This window comes from Corella eumyota, chromosome 3 (assembly GCF_963082875.1).
Source record: "Corella eumyota chromosome 3, kaCorEumy4.1, whole genome shotgun sequence".
In the NCBI taxonomy this organism is placed as follows: domain Eukaryota; kingdom Metazoa; phylum Chordata; class Ascidiacea; order Phlebobranchia; family Corellidae; genus Corella; species Corella eumyota.
In genome coordinates, this window is record NC_137492.1 from 18,427,731 (window position 1) to 18,445,667 (window position 17,937).

The following is a 17,937-nucleotide window of genomic DNA, read 5'->3' on the forward strand; positions in this document are numbered from 1 at the left end:
ATGCTTGCAACAAGCTAAAGTTAAAACAGAACTTGCAGACTGACAGAGCAAAAGTGAAATGATATTTTTCGCATTGAGGGAGGTAGAGAAAAACGTCGTGGTAAAAATATATTATTTATCCCCAATTAACTAACTTAAAAATAAATAACAAAATAACTATGTTTTATATTTTAAACACATATATATTAGTAAAAAATAGTAATACAAAATTGTCTTTTATAGCAAAAAAACATTTTTATAGCAAACTTAACCCGATGTTTTTTAATTTTTTTTTTGAGAAAATGCTAAACTTGTTGTTATGTTTCAAAATTTTAGAATTTTTAAAAGTTGAAAAGTAATTTGAGTTAGGCAAATAGAAGAAACTGTTGTATAGAAACTGTTGCATATTAGCCAATACATTATTAGTTGACAGATTTTTACATGCAGATTTTTTTTAATAAAGTATTACATAAATTACATACATTAAACTACTTCAAACAATCTTATAAAAAAATTACAAAAATATTTTTCCTAATTTAATATGTATAAGAAATTAAGTACAGATGTCAGACTATTACGTAAGTAGAATTTTTCAAAGCAAAGACATTTAAAAGTTTATGCATAATTAATTAACACGCGCCAAAAATGTTAAATAACATTCATCAAATTATTTAATTGAACACGGAATTTTAAGATCAATAACCACAAAACTCAATTGAAACGAAAATATACTCTAACAAAACCCCGCTCAAAAATTCCACTCTTATTGATTAATAAAGTCGGAGCGAATTGCTAAAATTAAATAACTTCATCTTAAATTTATTAAAATTATTATGTATGTAAAAATTATTTGAGACATTCTTATCTCTCTTTGCAATTTTTTTTTTATCTTTTCAAGATCTGAAATAATTAATTTTCAAATTCTTCGAATTTAATCAACGGTCAATTGAAGAAAAATTTATTATTAATGGGCCCAGCCAGTTGCTGATAAAGATAACAAATATATTTAAATAAAAAAATTTATTATTCATGCGAGTATTACAACAACATTGAAGTAGAAAATCTCTTTGTAGAAAATAGATTGAGATGTCAAGTGCATTACGCTGATCTGATAATAACTACAACAAATCCAACAAATCAATATTGACTTGGATTAGACAAAAAAAAATTGAGTTTGAAGACCACATTGTGTATATAAATATTTACTAGTTAGATTTGTCCGAGTAAAGTTTTGTTTTTTTAGGTTGCGATAATATTTTAACAATTTTATAACTGAATTTTAAGAGAATAAATATGTCAAAATATTTTATTTGCTTGGCTGTGCTTTTTGTGACTTCAACTTACGCTGTAGAAGAAGTTTCAAGCAATGTAATGTCCAATCTATTTGCAAAGTATTTGTGCAAGTTATCACCAAAGGTATAGTATAAAATTATTTTTTTTAAATAAATATAACTATTATAATATGTCGAAACAAATATTTAACATAAATATATTAAACTACAGTTGCCAGAAGAGCTTATGGAACTTGACAACAACCGTGTTAAAGAGATTGAATCATTTAAGGTAGATTAAATATTCTAACACTTTAAGAAATAATTTAAAAACTTGAAGTATTTTTTATATAAAAGAGCAATGATTCAATAACAGACTTAATTTTGACTGATTTTTAAAATTAATATTTTTTTGGTGCGCAAGTATAATTCTTCAGACCAAATAAAAAAAAAATAAATCCCTTCTTTATAAAATATTGTTAATACTGGCCTATAACAAATAAATTAAAACAATATTATTTATCAAAATATTTAGAGACATGCGCCCCATTTTTATGGGTTAATGGGAAAAAGATCTGTGAATTATAGAGAGGATGATAATCGTTACCAATTGTCTACAATTATAAAGGATAAAAATGAGCAAACAAATGAAGGTAAGTCATATGTAAATTTATTTTGCTAACTTGCCTTTTAACTGTTATATTATTTTTAAACTTATTTTATGTTAAATTTAGAACAGCTAAACTATTAATTTTTTGAGGGGATTTTTTAATTACGTTTACGAATTGAACTTTTGCACAAATTATTAAATTTGTTATTTAAATTAAATCATTTTAGAGATTATAAATCGATTTATGTTCTGAGATTGACAGTATTGTATAACAAAAATAAAATAAAGCGAAATATACTAAAGCAATAATTTTATTTTTAAAAATGGATATGATGTTTACGTCACCAACATTAGGTTATTTGTTTATTTTTAAATAAAATCAAATAAACTGTCACAAACAATTTGTAATGAAACAATTAACTACTACGATTTTATTGATTGGGCAAATTATTTTTTTAGACATTGGAATTCTTTTGCTTCTACAACGGGTTTTACATTGTCCTCCAAAAAGAGAAGTCAACTATATGATTACCCAATAATCAAAACATATTTTAGAGCTTACATTTTTTAATAACATTATTTCGTAAAATACCAAGTTGTTATTTTAGTTTAAATACATTTTAGTTGTTGTTATTTTTTTCAAGATTCGCTTTGTAAAGCTTGTTAAAACATAATTATTCAGTGGTTTGCAAACAGTGGTTTTTTAATGACAACTACAAAGTTAAATTATTTATTTGCTTTAATTTAAATGTTAAAGCAACCTCTGGGAATTTATTTTGTTATAAAGAGTAATTAGCATAAAGTCTTAGCTGCATAATTATTTAACTTGACGAAAAACCGTGAAATTTTTTGTAAAATTTTCATATTAAATTAATTATTTTTGTTTTTATAGTGCATGTCAATTCTGTGATTTTTAAAGCATGTAAATACAATTTTAATTAAAAAAATAAGTTATGATCACTTTGTTTTAATTATAAATTATATATTTTAAGTGTTAAAAAACGAAGCTAATTAACCTGCTTATAAAAAACAACCTTTTTTATGTGTCATAACAAAACACAACCTTTTTTTTTTTTTTTTTGACAACCTTTTTTATGTGTCATAACAAAACAAGGGTTTTACTTTTCCGAAAAAACAAAAACAAGTAAAAGTTTTAATTTTTAAATGTAAATACAACTAATTCGAGTGATTAATATTAACAAAACATTCGACGTTTACGTCACTTCCTTTTACTTGCATTGTATTCGCTGTGCTATTTCTCATTGCGGCTTCCGTAACCAGTATTTCCTGCGCTCCGCATTAATGTATACAATTTTTATGATATTTGCGCTCGAAAAAACACCTGTTAAAAGTGTGTTGTAAAAATTAGAAAGAAGGTAAGAGGTTTATATAGGTAAGAAACAGGGAAACTGCAAAAAAGTTGCTATCAAGCAGTGTGCAAGTATAAGGAAATTGCAGTAATTAATCTTCTAATAAAAAACATCTTAGCATACGTATTACTAATCTGTTGTTTGATGGTTTACATGAATAATAAAACACAAATGTGTATTATACTTAGCACAAGAATGCATCAGCTTTATATTTTAAAAGCTGAGAAGCTTATACAAGACAATATAAATATATCAAAGATATATAAACGAATATATCCTTTCTATTTAAAATCAATGCAGAATTACAAATATGAAAAAAACATAACTCGCAATTTATTAACATTCAATGTGGTATTATCGTATTTTAAGAATTAGGTAGTTTTAAGTTAAGATTAATTCTAGATGCAATCCAGTCTGGAGTAAACAACGAAAGTGCGTAAGAGCAAAATATGCGAAGCCGAAGTGGCTCAACCAGCGAACTTAAGTCGTTGGTTGTACAATCGCCAGCTAAACACAGGTTTGTATTTTTACTATGTTTTGAGAGTACGTCAGGCCTTTTACGTCACGAAATCGATTAAATAATCGCTATTAATGTTGTTACCGTGTATGAAATTGACAATTGCGTAAATAGATTATTGGCTTTTTGTGACATTTGGAAATTAAAGTAAACAGTTTATTTTAAAACATTTAAAACCATTTTAACCTTTTCGATTATGACCAAAATACATGAATATTCTAACAAAACAACGTATTTAACATTTAGAAATGTGGGGGGAAGTAACTTAGTGATGTTTCTGTCAATTTTTGTGATTTTAATCGGACCACTTTCTAACGGAACAATGTTAGGCTTGTCGTCGCCAATGATACCCGAGATCCAAAATGATGTTAATCCCGATCTACATCTGACTGTCGGTGAAGCCTCGTGGTTTGGGGTAAGTTATAAATGATATTTAAACCCTTGTTTATATCGAATGTGTGTTTAAAATGATTGCTGCTGCACTGTGTATTTAAAAATACTTTTCAGAAAGGCTTAAAAGCAATAGAAATACAACATGAGATTTACTATTTCAATAAAGATTGACTAATGCAAGAATACTTACTGTACATTTCTTTTCATACCAATGACAAAATTCTAATGTTACAGTCACTTATAACGCTTGGTGGTGTGGTGGGCGGGATATCAGCTGGATTTATCATGCAGTGGATCGGAAGAAAGTGGACGTCGATTATTGCTGGATTGCCATATATAGTTGGATTATTGGTAAAATATAAAATAATTTTTTTTAATATTTAGGCTGTATAAAATATTACCAAACTCCCAATTTCACTTTATTTTTGACAAAAAATGTAACATATTGTAGTTTATCGCGCTTGCTGATCGGAAATGGATGCTCTACGTTGGACGTATAGTTACAGGATTGGGACTTGGAATATCATCTTGCGTTGCCCCGGTAAGCATTTCAGATTTTGTATAAAAAATACAATTTCTAAATATTTTAATATTTACGCAAGCAACATGTACATCTGCAACTCGTATTGTTTTATTAGACTTACATTGGAGAAGTTTCCACCGCGCAATTACGCGGTGCTTTGGGTTCGGCTAATCAACTTTGTATTGTAACAGGAATACTGATTATATATGGAATAGGTAGGTTGTTTACAAAAACTTATACCTAAAGAAAATCGTTCCTTGACATGTGGTTCATTTTAAAGACAAGTTTTTAATTGCTTGCATGGTTTGAACAAGTAGCTTTACTAACTTACTAATATGAGAAAATTAGGATACCATTATTTTTTAAAGGTTCGGTTTTGCCTTGGAGATGGCTAGCAGCAGCTGCTATTATACCCCCAACCTTGCTGTCAATATTTTCATGTTTCATTCCCGAGACTCCAAGATATTTAATGTTAAAAAACAGAACAGAAGCGGCTAGAAAATCACTTCAATTGATCAGAGGAAAAACGGTAAAACTTGAATATTTAGCAAACTGTCAAACAAGGTGTTCAACTATATATTTTTAATAAAATTTAAAATAAAAGAAACTTTTTGCAAGTCGTTATCAATATATAACATTTTTTTAATTAAAAAAGGACAATGTTGTTGAAAATATTGGTTTTTTCCTATTGTAAATTTATCTACCAAGTTTGAATAATTTTAGGGCTACATTAAAGAAGAATTCGAAGAGTTAGAAGAAAATTTAAACACAGAACAATCCTCAGCAACTTGGAAGGAGATTATTAAAGATCCTGGCCTGAGAACACCATTATTATTATCTCTAGCTTGTATGTACTTTCAACAACTAAGCGGGATTAATTGTGTGATGTTTTACGCAATGTCAATATTCGAGGTAAAGTGAAAACAAAAACTTGTAGAAGTATTAAGTATGCATACAATTTAGTTCTTTTATTTTATAGGAAGCAGGATTTACTGGCGGTGAATTGACTTTAGCCCTTATTCTAGTTGCTGGAACCCAAGTATTTTTCACCCTTATATCGTGCCTTATTATTGATAAAACAGGTAAGTTTAAAATTGCATATAACTAAATATTTAACCCGCGTTAATTACGGAAATTGTTGGGCTTGTATAATGCATTTCCCTTGTATAATGCATTGCAAAAAAAGTAAACTCAGAACTTTCATACAAATATTTTGAATGACTTTTTAGCGAAATCTGATGTTTTACAACATTCACAATACTATTAATTATTTACTCGCAGTTGTCTGGTTTTTTTGTGAAACATAGCTAACTTTGAATCTTTTAAGGGCGGAAACTTCTAATAGTCGTTGGCGCTGTGATAATGACGTTAAGTTTATTCGTCTTTGGTTTATATTTCCAAATAGAAGAATTAAACGGAAACGCGATGTTTGATGATGAACCTGTTATTGTCAATACTACACAAGTTAATACCATCGTTGGTTAGTAAATGAAATACTTTTAACCAATAAAACCGAATAAAAACCTTCTCTATTACCATGTTTAAATAGAGAAAAATCTTACTTGGATGGCGCTCATAAGTATGATGACCTTTATCGCTGCCTATTCTATAGGAATCGGACCTATAGCATGGCTTATGGTCGGGGAAATTATACCTGTACGGGCACGATCCCGTGGCGCCGGGTTGGCGACCGGTTTTAACCTGTTTCTCGCGTTTATTTTGACACTGCAATTCAGCAACATGCTGGTAAGTCCACTGCACGTCTATTTGCTAATTACAAAAGTCATATATACTTAGGGAAAAGCTAGGACATGTAGTAGTTTTGTCGACTTAGCCTACTAGTAATAAAAAGTTTAAAAAATGGCCCCGGGGCGCTACAGCGTAAGAGCTGTAAGAATCGAACCTAGGACCTCATGTAGTAAGGTTATAAAATTTAGTTAACATCAAAAGTTAAATTGTTTAAATATCCAAACATACGAATTTTAGGCTTGTTTAACACCCCAAGGAACGTTCTGGATATTTGGAATAAATTGCGGAATATCAATTTTCTTTACCTTGTGTTGTATGCCCGAAACAAAGGGGGTAACTTTAGAAGAAATAGAAAAGTTTTTTAGGGGCGAGACCACTGCCTTGAGTTAAAACTCCTGTTTTAAAACAAACAATTTCCAATGTATAAAATACCTACTGTACAAATCGTTTTTGTTTTTTCAGTTTTCACAGTGTTTTTAATTTTAACTTTGTTGTGTTTTTAAGTTTATTTTTTTACGAGATTGTAAACAAGAATTTATAGCGAGGTGTAAAATATAATAAAGAATTTTAGTTTTCTAGTTTTTTAAACAACGCACAATCTTGCTTTAAAAATGCAATATAGTTTTAGAAACTACAACAAAAATCTTTAACAGTTAAAAACAGATTGCTTACCTTATGGCAATTCCAATTTTTGTAGTTACATATCAGTCATAACTCATAAAGGATTAACACGTAGCCTTCTGAGATCTTCTTTTGTAATAAATGCTGTCGTATTTTAGTAAATTAGTACAAAACGTTTACTATTTTGTAAATACAGCGCGCACGTGTTTTAAAGGTCACGTGATATTACAGGGCTCCCCCAAAAAATAATTTTATTAATTTTTTTTCCTTCTAAATTAATTTATATATACCTTTATAACAAAACAAAATCTTAATTTAAAAACTACAATGAAAAGATAACACTAGTCTATTGTTCTTTATTTAAAGAATTTGTACACATTTTTTAAAACTATTAACCAAACCTGTTAATTTTGGCTCATCTTAAGCCCAATATATGCATTTTTGGTTGTTATTGGAAATAAATGTTTACAAGTTTAGGTTAATCAGGCCCATTTTTTGTAATTATAATTTTATTTAACAGCACAAAAACGCTAATTAAATGGCAATTAAAAAGGTGCACAAATGAACAAATCTACAGCTATTGAAGAATAACACACTAATTGCAACTAAAAGCTACTTAAAATCAAGGACTACTAAGGCTGTACAACGAGAAAATTTAGTAAAGGTTAAACAATTTGACAAACCAATCAAGGCACAATTTTTGTATAAGAAAAATAATATAATTTACATCAATTGCAAAGAAATTTAAATATAAATCACTTAAAAATGTACAAATAGTTAAGGCTTTAATTTAAAAAAAAAAAAATTAGCAAAAATTAGGGAGCTTAAAAATATATGAACCATTTTGTTATATTAGCACCATATTGTACCAAAAAAAACACCAATACCACACTTGAATCAAATGCACAGTAAAACGAATTAACACCACAGGAATTAGAAAAGTAAAAAATTGAAGATATATTTAAAGTCAGGAACTTTATACACTGATTAGAATAATAAGTACGTTTTTTTTATCGACAAAGCACATTTACAGTATAGAAATTAAAGTACATTTTTTTTAAATATAAAAAATACTACGATGGAATGAAAATAGAACAATTACAGTAAACGACGATTCAAAGATGATAATGATGAAAATAACCCAATAAGTATTATGGACATAAATCACCAAATAAATTTATTATCACAAAAATTTTCAAGAACAGACCTCAAAATCTACAGAAAAAACAAAATTTATTCGTTTATTAGTAAAAATAGATTTAATTACAGTTAAAAAAAAAAATCTTTTAAACTTTTATTTTTGAATTTAAAAAAACAAAAATTTTCTAATTTTTATTTTTTTTGTTAATCATAATTACCAATTGATATTTCTTATTTAGAAGAAGTTATTTCACTCTGCCCCATTTTCTGACATATTTTGTCTCCTCTTCCTCATAATAGCATCCAGCTCCGATTCCTGGGATGCTGCTCTCTCATTTTCAAGGGATTGTTGGACGAGGAGCTTGCTATGAACTCGAGGACCATCATCATCACAAATCTTAAAAAGTAAAAAAATATTAAAAAAAAAACAATATTTTGCGGAAAAAATATTTCTAAATGGATTTTCTTTATTGGCATATACATTTAATCTAGTTATTGTATAATTTTTTTTCAAGCACAAAAAATTGATATTTGTACCGTTTTCTTTTCTTGCCATTCAAATTATTTTTAGCAAAACAGTGATTGCAAAATTATTTTCTATTCGCCATTTAAAAAAATGGGTGCTTTAAAAAAATGCAACTATTTCTACATCTACATACAATATGTGTTTTGTATATAGAATTTCAAACTTTGTACGTACAGTACAACCTACCTCTTTTAATTCATCTTTTGTTAGTGAGAAAATCTGAGCTCCAGTTAAAACACCCAGACTATCAATTGTTAGTTGGGAAAACCCGTTTGAAATTAGAAAGTGTTTGATATCATTGGGTGAGGATTTTTGAGAAATGGCTAAACTAGCTGAAGAAGCTACAAAAAAATTATTTTTTTCACCAAAAATTTTAAAGAAAATATAATATTGTGATAACAAAAAACTAAAATTTAGGTAAATAGCTAATAATAACACGAATCGCGAAAATTATAAAAAAATTAAAGTTACCACTTTTTCTTGGTATTTTAAAGTTTCTATTGATTTGTTGAGATTCTACTCTTTGCCTCAGTTCCTCCTGCAAATGGGCCGGCGATTGTTTTGGTTGAGTCGGAACTTTAGGTGTAATAACCTTTTCCACCTTTTTCTCCACAGGGATGCTATTCAGTTGTTTTTTGACTGGTACCGCATAAATGACTAGTTAAAAAACAAGAAAAGTTTTGGTAAATAAAACTTTTTTATTTGTAGCTTTATCCTCGATGTGGGAAGGTTGAATGCATGACCTAAACATGGAGTAACATAAGTTACTTCAACCCAGTCTCGAGTTGCCTTTAGTTTGGGATAATATAAATTATAATTGCCTGGTAATTATTATGCTGCTGATTAAGTGCTGGCTCAGCGGGAGTTCATACCGTTTATAGCACCTTACTCAAGGGTGCTACAGCATAAGATCAGTGGGCATTGAACCCACGACCTCATGTGTGGTGTAGCAAGTGTTTTTACCACTACACCACGCTGCCGGTATTTTAATTTAACTAAATACTAATTTAAAATATAAAGCTTAATAAACTATACATATCATTTTAAGACTAAGAAAAAAAAAAATTTTGTGATAAGCAAGTTTTTTTTTTTTGGTATTTATAAGTTGCAAGATTTAACCATATTACGACAATTAAAACGTAGCTAGTGGAGGAGACAATCAACTAGTGTAATTGATATCGCAAACAGAAACCTTAGACCACTGCAAATTTTAATCAATTCATAAATAACAAACTCTTATTCTTAAAATGCAATTTTTGGCTTTTTTATTTATAAACATCGAAATAACTTACCGGGAGGTGTTTTGGGGACTGGTGCGGGCTCCGGGGTTAGAACAGGGGGAGGCGGGATCTCGAACATCGGGGTGGGGATTCCCATTGGTACCTGGGTAAGATTAATAAAAAAAAATGTTTAGTTTTAAAATTTAAATATCTATGATTTTTATAATGAATTCAATGCCAATATATTTGTTTTAACATTATAGTTATTACTTCTCTGTATAATGAAGCATGGTGGACAATTTAATCAGAAAAAAAAAATATTAGTTAAGAGTTGCGACCATTTTACGAAAATTAGACTGTAAATTGGGGTTAGTATGTGATCCAAATAATGAGTTAAAAGATGTGTTTGATTTTGATATCTTACTCTACTAGCTTTGTTGATGTTGTTGTTATTATTATTATACGCTGTCCCAAGACCATTGTATTGTTGATGCGCAACTGGGGGAGGTGATGCCAATATTGGGGGTGGAGGGGGTAGAATAGCAGAAGCAGGGGGTGAGGGGGATTTTGCCCCAGCAGCTGATATCAAGAGGACCAAATTTTGGGGCACATACCCTTCATTACCTAAAGTAATTTTTAAATAAAACTTTAAACAAAAAATAATCAAATAATGTTTTAAGTTTACTTTACTGGCAGCAGGGTGTAGAGCTCAGAACACTTGACTTAACTACATAAGGCCCTGGGTTCGACTCCTAATGCTCTCATGCTGTAGTGCCCTTGTGTAAGGCGATTATACAATATATACTCCTGCTGAGTCAATACTTAATCAGCAGCTTTTATTTATCGGCCAACTAGGATCTATAGTATCTCAAACTGTCAAATGCAACTTGAGACTTGGTGAAGTCGACAATTTTACATTGAAGATAAATAAATTTAAAAATAATAAACAAAAAAATTAATTACCAAGGTACTATTTTACTTTTAACAAAAAAACAAATTTTTCTACCTTGCTTGTTTTGCACTTTCCACCACGATTTACTTCTATCCACAACATCCAGAAGTTCATCCATGCCAATCGATAACTCATGTTCATTGCGAGCTGTAAAGTCGTGCATGGCTCTACACAATTCTCTGGGAGCTTGAGGCTGAGCCGTTCCATTCTGTGCAGCAATATTTCTAAAAATTTTTATAAAAAATTTTACTCATTGTACAGGTTTCGATTTTTAAAGTTTTAACACTTTTTTTGATATTTAATTATCTTTTATGTGGAATAGTCAAATCTATTGTCTAAACATGGAGTAACATTTGTTGTTAAGTTGTTCTTAGATAATGTTGATTCCGATTGCCTATTAGTAAATTTGTAAAGTGTTTTTTAGCTTAACAGGAGTTTGTACTGTTTATAAAACATTATTTAGAGGCAACTACAGCATGAAAGACGTGGGGATCCAACCCTGGACCTCATGTGGTGAACCCATGTAACAGCTACCCAAATCTGCCAGTTTATCCTACCTCTTAATATGGCTGTCAACATGTTGTTTAAAAGCAGATGTAGCATCATATGGAGGTTGAAGACTTAGTTTTCGCTGTGGTTTTTCCACTTCTTGTAACACGGGTGGTGGTGGTATTGGTGTTAGTGGCTTTAAACTTTCTTCAATCTAAAAATTAAAAAAAATAAAAATTTCGAAAAAAAAGTTATTTTTTAAATTTATATAAAAATTTAAAATTAACAAGTATTATATAACATATATAGTAAGTAAAACTGACATTACTAAACACATAAAGAATAATTTAACTTAGAATATAACAAAGAGTTGACTTTTTTACAGAATTTCAAGAGTTTAATTAAATTAAATATAGACACACAATTCCAAAGTACAAAAACACGAATTTCTACAAGGTAGTTTAAAGGACTAATATTTTACTAACAAGCTTCGAGATTTCAAGTACTTTTCTATGTACTTGAAACCGCATAAGAGTCGACACCACATATTTTAAGTGTTTTCAAGCAATCTGTTAAAAAAAACTTAAACACAAACATGTCTAAGGCACAATGTTCAAAGTAATTTAAAGTTATTATATAGCACATGTATTTATCTATTTATAAAAGGATAATATATTTTATATCCAAATTAAAGACCTTTAACATTAAAAAGACTCTTGTAAAGGCAAATATTTTTTGCGACCATATTATAACAGGAATTTAATGATAGGCCTATTCTAGCAGTAACAAAACAAGGTTTGGAAATAATGCTATGCTTTTACATGTAAAAGGCCTGAGTATATAGAAATTCTGAACCCTAATTAGAATACCAATTTCCAAAAAATTAACAATTCTATCCAATATTTTTTGACCCACACTAGTACAGGGTCTAACATTAAAAAGTAATAGGAAAAGGAAAGAATGCCATGGCTTAATTATGCCAACAATTTCGGGTTATGGAATAGTAAATTACATGCCAAGTTTTTAAAAGATGATGGGAAAATAAAATATAAATCCCTTTTTTATATTTTTATGTATAAAACACTTACGTTAGAACCTCCGGCTTTCCATGCCTCTTCCGCTCTTTGAACTTGATCCGCTTGTTCAGCTACGGCAGCTGCAAGCTCCTGTGGCGCCTCCAGACCCATTGATGGAAGGGGAGGTGGCTCCCATCCGGACTTGAACTTCGGGATGTAAGGAGGAAAGTAGTTTTCTTTTGGAAATTCTCCTCTAAAAAAATTTTTTATTTAAATTTAAAAAAAAATTTGTTTTTGTTTTAAATATAGTAAAACTATTTAAAAATGTAATTTAAATATAACATTATATAAATTTAATTTTAACTTTTGTTGTTGTAAATTTAATATTATATTTTTTATTAAATATAACGTTATTAAATAAAAGTCAAGGGCATCTGAGACTAATTAAACACAAGTACCACTTATGTCTAATATTTAAATTGCCAAGTAGGGTCACATTACCATACTCAAAACGAGACTTTATTGTAAAACCCAACTCAAATTGCCCAACTTATCTCAAAAAAAGATTAATTTTAGATTCACCTTAAATTTATACAAAAATATATATATTGATTTTATCATTTTACAACTACAACAAAATCGCATTTTCCTATACCATATCATTATGTATGTATAATGATAGCATAAACACAGTATCAAACACCAGTTAAAGATTTAAACGGTGTACAAACATTACCTAACAAAAGTATGATGAAGGTAGACAAACATTTAGTTGCCCGTGCCGAAACAACGTCATTTTAACACTTTGCGTTATGACAATAAAAAAACACAAAAGCCTTTCAATTATTAACTTTTTAAAATCAAATGTTCGTTTTAAGGAATGTTCGCTTGGTTTGTTCTTATATTTGTGGTTTTTAAGTGTTTGGTGATAACGAATTGTATCAATTTACGACCTTTGATACCTACTCATCTTCATACAAAAATAAGGAAAAAATGTGTGGTTAAAAAAATTGTTAAATTTGGGCAGTTTTTTTTTTTAAATTGATTTTTTAATTTAAAAAAAACACAAGTAAAATTGTTGTTTGATGCCCATTATACATATTTTTAATAAATAAAAACAAAGTTTTATTAAAATAAAAAAACAAAAATCCTGTTTTTAAAACGAACTTTTAAAACATAAATTATTTGCAGAACATATTTAAAAAAATCCACTAATAGTACCACAAAATATCAAAAGGTTTTTTTATTTACCGACTCATATTCCAGAAGTTTCCTAACTGGCGCCAGAACATCGCCTCATCAGAAGTCGTGCAGTTCTGCAGAAACTCGATCGTATCTCGGCTGAAAAGAGGACAAACAACATTACGTGCCAACTCTGGGCCACCACAAGTGAAAACGACCATGTTCAAAGGTTGGAAGAGAAAATGGACAAGTTCGACAGCGTTTGGGTTCTTTATGTGAGATTTCAACTTGGCCTAAAAGTAAGTAAAACATTTATATATAATGGAGCTTCACAACTGCCATTTGTGGTGCGTGGGTAAATTATTGCAGGCAAATATTTATTAAGAGTTGCGACCATATTTAAAAATTTAAAATCCCAACCGTTGGGCAACTAATTATATAAGAACACCTTAAATTTATTAATATTTTAATAAAAAAAGCTTTTTATTTTTTATTGATATTTCAATGCTATTCCGTAAATAATGATTTCACTAACATTAATTTTAAAAAATATTTAGGTAAAAAATACTGGAAAATTTTCTATATAAATAAAATATCAAAACTATTTTAATTTATTAAAGCTTTTGAATGTTATGGAGATACCACATTCTTAACATGTTGCTGTTGTTTACTGAAGGCAGCCGATTATATTGTGAAAAATATCATTAAATATTTTATGTCAGTTATAATAGGACACTCGACTATCAAATATTTCAATGAACGTCATTGAATCAATAAAGGTGGGGAAAATTAATTTTAGATCGTATATATATTAAAGAACAGTTATAATACACAGATACTAGTGCCATTCAATCTATGGAAACAATTCAAAAATGATGCCAAAACTTTAGCCAACAACCAATAGACATCTTGTAAAGTGTAACTTAGAATTTCATAGATATAACAAAATTACAAATTATTAAAAAATTTATATTAAAGTTTCAAATTTTTTTTATATAAAATTTTTAAGGGGAAATAAGATTTTTTTAAAATTAAAAGTAAATATATCAACTTGTGTCAAATTTTTCTTAAAAGGGTCAGACAGTAGTTAAAACCTTAACATACAATAGGCTACTGCTGTTTTAAAATAACTTTTTAAAATAACCACACTAACGTTATAGGAAAATTAACTTAATTTAGTAGCAATAAATAACACTCAAAAAAATTGGTCTTACAAAATTTAGAAAGCATTAATCAATTTTATAATTGACACATCAAAAAGCCACCAGTCCAAAGAGTATAACATTGGATTATTAAATAAATATTGACAAACCCAACCTTATTTAACACAACTTTAAACTAAACTTAGCCAAAAATAACAAACGTTTAAGAACATATAAGAAACAGTAACGTTAACAAACTATTGTTATTTAAAATTATTGATTTATAGTCAATCAGTGAAGACTTACCCAAGCAATAAATATGTTCACTTTGCCAAAAAATAACAAAAAGTTTTTAATTTATGGCATTTAGTTTTTTGGAAAAATTTATAAGTTACTAAAACACGCCCTACTGGCTGTTTAAACAAACCTTGAAGATTAATTAATGTTTAATCACATTGAAAAGCATTTCAATTATATTCAATAAAGATATGAAAGTTTGCAATTAAGCTAAAACTTACAAACAAACTAACTAATAAAACACAATTAAATAATTTTTATTTTAAATATATACAATTTGTTACTTTTTTTTGTATATATCTTTATCTTCGATGTGGGAAGGTTGAATGCGCGACCTAAACATAGAGTAACATCAGTTACTCCGACCCAGTCTCGAGTTGCCTGTGGCAGTTTGGGATATTATCGAGAATATAGTTGCCCGGTAATTATGCTGCTGATTAAGTGCTGGCTCAGCAGGAATTCATACCGTTTAGAGCGCCTTACTCAAGGGTGCTACAGCATGAGAGCAGTGGTGATTAAACCCACGACCTAATAATGGTGTAGCAAGTGTTCTTACCACTACACCATGCTGCCAGTTTTTAGTTGTATTTTATCACAAAAATTTACACTTACCAGCAAATTAAAACAAAACTTAAATTTTTGAAAACAATCAACAAATTCTTCCTGTGGAGGTAGACGAGATCTCAGCTCCAAGACTCCCCCTCCCTTGCCCTTCTTGGAGGACCGCCTGGAAGACCGCTTGGATCGAACTGTTAACTGTCTGGTGGCTTCTGCAGCTTTTTGGAGCCCAGAAACAAACACTTCAACATCATCTAACGCATGGTTTAGCATTTGCTGAAAAAAAGTTTGTGATCATTTTTATATATTTGAAACAAAAATACAACTCTTGTCCTGTATAACCCATTTAACAACAGTAATACCCTATTTTAAGAAAGGTTTTGCATGACAGAAAAGTAAAAAAAGTGATATTTAGTAATTGAATATACTTTAAAAAATATCACTAAAAACATTTAATTTAATTTCACATAAGTTTTTTTATATTGAATGTATTGTGTGCTTCTGATTTAGATAAAGCTCACAAAAATAAAAAGAAACCAAATACAAATTACACATGTACATTTTATAGTGTGTATTCAAGCAATGGGATGGGAATAAATAAATAACTAGTAAACATCGGACAATGATAAATTTATATTTCTGATTTTCTAATTATTAAATAAAACAATTTAGTCAACCAATATTTTTTTCTAAATTTAATTTCAAAAGTAAATTATTAACAAGAAAAAAGGGAAAAATGTATAATAAATAATGTTCAAAAATGACAGTTTCTTTAAATCAAATTTAAAATTTGTGTAATATTTAACTTACCACTTCTCTGTGTATTTTAAATGCGACCATCTCAGCTGAACTTTCATGTTGGTTTGAGTTTGACGATCTGGGAGAAGAGGGGGATGGAGGGTCATCTAATAATAAATTATATTTAAAATTTTTTTTAAACCCAAAATAATCTTTTTTTTAACAAAATATAGACCTGTAGGTTTATCCAATAAATCTTGATAAGAAAACAAAGAAATTATACAATACATTTTTATTAAAATAATTCAAGTTTTAAATAAATATTATTCTTCGATAGGACCACTATATTATTTTAGAGTACCATTTTTTTTGTGTTAAAAATACAATAAAATTATTTATTTTACATTGAAAATTTATACAATACAATAAGTACAATAGAATAAAAAAATCCTTACAAAAATAAAATGAAGACATTTTTGTTTAAATAGTCCTAGTTTTTTTGAATGTAACTTACTTATATTCTCAATTGTGGTTTGCCATTGCTTGATCTTTTTTTGAACACTGACAGGGTTAGTAGCTGTGGATACACTATTAGATGCTCTTATTACGTCACGGTGCTGAGACAAAGTGTCTGAGCGAATTTTTTGACCTTTTTTTCCAACTTTCATGTCAGTAAAAGCACTGCTAATGTCAGCAACTATAACCTCAGCCTGTTGTGTAAAAGATAACAAAAACTTTACTTTTTAAAAATTCACAATGATACAGTTTACTAAAAAATACTACCAGTAGTTTTACGTTTATAAAAGTTAAATTTACGATGACTTACTGGAATATTGGGACAGTTAAAAAGATGAATATCGGGTGTTCTTTGATCTTGTTCTTTTATAACCAATGCACAAATACTTTTATATATACACTCATCAAGGACAGATTGGACATGTTGAATGGAATTAATTGGATAATGTTCCAGCTCATCCTAATAAAAACATAAACATACAACTTTAGAAGACAATCAATAAAGGCTTTCTTGTTTTTATATTTGAAAAGCTTATATTTAACACAAAAAATTATATAGCTAAACACAACGTAATAATAAAGTTACTTTTGAAGCTTCGTCGAAAATCTTTATTGCTTTATCATCAACGTAAAGACATATTTCTTGTGTCCAAACTTTCCCGCGTGCCTCCAAAAGTTTTAACTTTCTAATGCTGTCTTCTACCGTAAGCATTCCCCCTTTTCGTTCCATCACAAATGTTGCCAAATGCTAGAATAAAAGTAGTTGATTATTAAAAAAATAAGAAACAAAAACATTTTGGTGTTAAAAAAAATGTTAAAAATCAACACATTTTTAAAATTTTATTGACATCAGATTGTATGGACTTTACCTCCACTTTGTACTCCGATATTTCTCCCATTGCTGCTGCTTCCTTAGCATAACTCTTTCTTTGTTCAAAAATCGCTTTTGCTGAAGGTGCCTGGCCACCAGAACTAATACTCTGCTCCAGGTAAGGCTCAGGATCCGCCGCTACAGGCGATTTCATCTTTAATTTTACGCTTAATGCCTAATTTATGTTTTAAAAAATACAAAGGGTAATTTACAATAGTTATGGATATAAATTTCTATAAATTGCACAGGCTTACTTA

At 29.0% G+C, this 17,937-nt stretch overlaps 3 protein-coding genes across 4 annotated transcripts; 2 read left to right on the top strand and 1 right to left on the bottom strand.

Annotated features, from left to right (window-relative positions):
• The first annotated feature begins 1,263 nt into the window (after nucleotides 1–1,263).
• Nucleotides 1,264–2,696, top strand: LOC145746069 (uncharacterized). Its single transcript, XM_082564253.1, has 4 exons — nucleotides 1,264–1,395; nucleotides 1,483–1,542; nucleotides 1,786–1,903; nucleotides 2,320–2,696. The coding sequence occupies exons 1-4, from the start codon at nucleotides 1,273–1,275 to the stop codon at nucleotides 2,397–2,399; spliced, it is 381 nt and encodes a 126-aa protein (XP_082420379.1). The 5' UTR covers nucleotides 1,264–1,272; the 3' UTR covers nucleotides 2,400–2,696.
• Nucleotides 2,697–3,651: 955 nt separating this feature from the next.
• Nucleotides 3,652–6,843, top strand: LOC145745737 (solute carrier family 2, facilitated glucose transporter member 8-like). 2 transcript variants are annotated; one of them, XM_082563890.1, is made up of 11 exons: nucleotides 3,652–3,747; nucleotides 3,994–4,162; nucleotides 4,375–4,491; nucleotides 4,592–4,681; nucleotides 4,779–4,878; nucleotides 5,032–5,192; nucleotides 5,387–5,575; nucleotides 5,643–5,745; nucleotides 5,991–6,143; nucleotides 6,213–6,409; nucleotides 6,650–6,843. In XM_082563890.1, the coding sequence occupies exons 1-11, from the start codon at nucleotides 3,680–3,682 to the stop codon at nucleotides 6,800–6,802; spliced, it is 1,500 nt and encodes a 499-aa protein (XP_082420016.1). In that variant the 5' UTR covers nucleotides 3,652–3,679; the 3' UTR covers nucleotides 6,803–6,843. The 2 variants fall into 2 exon arrangements, with proteins under 2 accessions (XP_082420016.1, XP_082420017.1); XM_082563891.1 differs by having other exon boundaries at nucleotides 5,991–6,127; nucleotides 6,215–6,409.
• A 751-nt stretch (nucleotides 6,844–7,594) lies between these two features.
• On the bottom strand, nucleotides 7,595–17,834 carry LOC145744791 (epidermal growth factor receptor kinase substrate 8-like). Its single transcript, XM_082562738.1, has 16 exons — nucleotides 17,679–17,834; nucleotides 17,396–17,557; nucleotides 17,120–17,269; nucleotides 16,808–17,003; nucleotides 16,366–16,460; nucleotides 15,610–15,831; nucleotides 13,628–13,851; nucleotides 12,449–12,629; nucleotides 11,429–11,574; nucleotides 10,926–11,095; nucleotides 10,344–10,543; nucleotides 9,992–10,082; nucleotides 9,171–9,356; nucleotides 8,886–9,040; nucleotides 8,392–8,570; nucleotides 7,595–8,248 (listed from the first exon to the last, which is right to left on the bottom strand). Exons 1-15 carry the CDS (start codon nucleotides 17,832–17,834, stop codon nucleotides 8,424–8,426), a joined length of 2,481 nt encoding a protein of 826 aa, XP_082418864.1. The 3' UTR covers nucleotides 7,595–8,248; nucleotides 8,392–8,423.
• Nucleotides 17,835–17,937: the final 103 nt, after the last annotated feature.

Excerpts from the sequence above, each read along its gene's own strand:
- LOC145746069 (XM_082564253.1), top strand. The coding sequence starts at position 1,273 with ATGTCAAAATATTTTATTTGCTTGGCTGTGCTTTTTGTGACTTCAACT. Across the intron at positions 1,396-1,482 it reads TGTGCAAGTTATCACCAAAG|TTGCCAGAAGAGCTTATGGA; the intron begins GTATAGTATAAA and ends ATTAAACTACAG. Across the intron at positions 1,904-2,319 it reads AAATGAGCAAACAAATGAAG|ACATTGGAATTCTTTTGCTT; the intron begins GTAAGTCATATG and ends TTATTTTTTTAG.
- LOC145745737 (XM_082563890.1), top strand. The coding sequence starts at position 3,680 with ATGCGAAGCCGAAGTGGCTCAACCAGCGAACTTAAGTCGTTGGTTGTA. Across the intron at positions 4,492-4,591 it reads CATATATAGTTGGATTATTG|TTTATCGCGCTTGCTGATCG; the intron begins GTAAAATATAAA and ends AACATATTGTAG. Across the intron at positions 5,746-5,990 it reads CCTTATTATTGATAAAACAG|GGCGGAAACTTCTAATAGTC; the intron begins GTAAGTTTAAAA and ends GAATCTTTTAAG.
- LOC145744791 (XM_082562738.1), bottom strand. The coding sequence starts at position 17,834 with ATGAAATCGCCTGTAGCGGCGGATCCTGAGCCTTACCTGGAGCAGAGT. Across the intron at positions 13,852-15,609 it reads AGTTTTGTTTTAATTTGCTG|GCCAAGTTGAAATCTCACAT; the intron begins GTAAGTGTAAAT and ends ACTTACTTTTAG. Across the intron at positions 11,575-12,448 it reads GGAAAGCCGGAGGTTCTAAC|ATTGAAGAAAGTTTAAAGCC; the intron begins GTAAGTGTTTTA and ends TTTAATTTTTAG.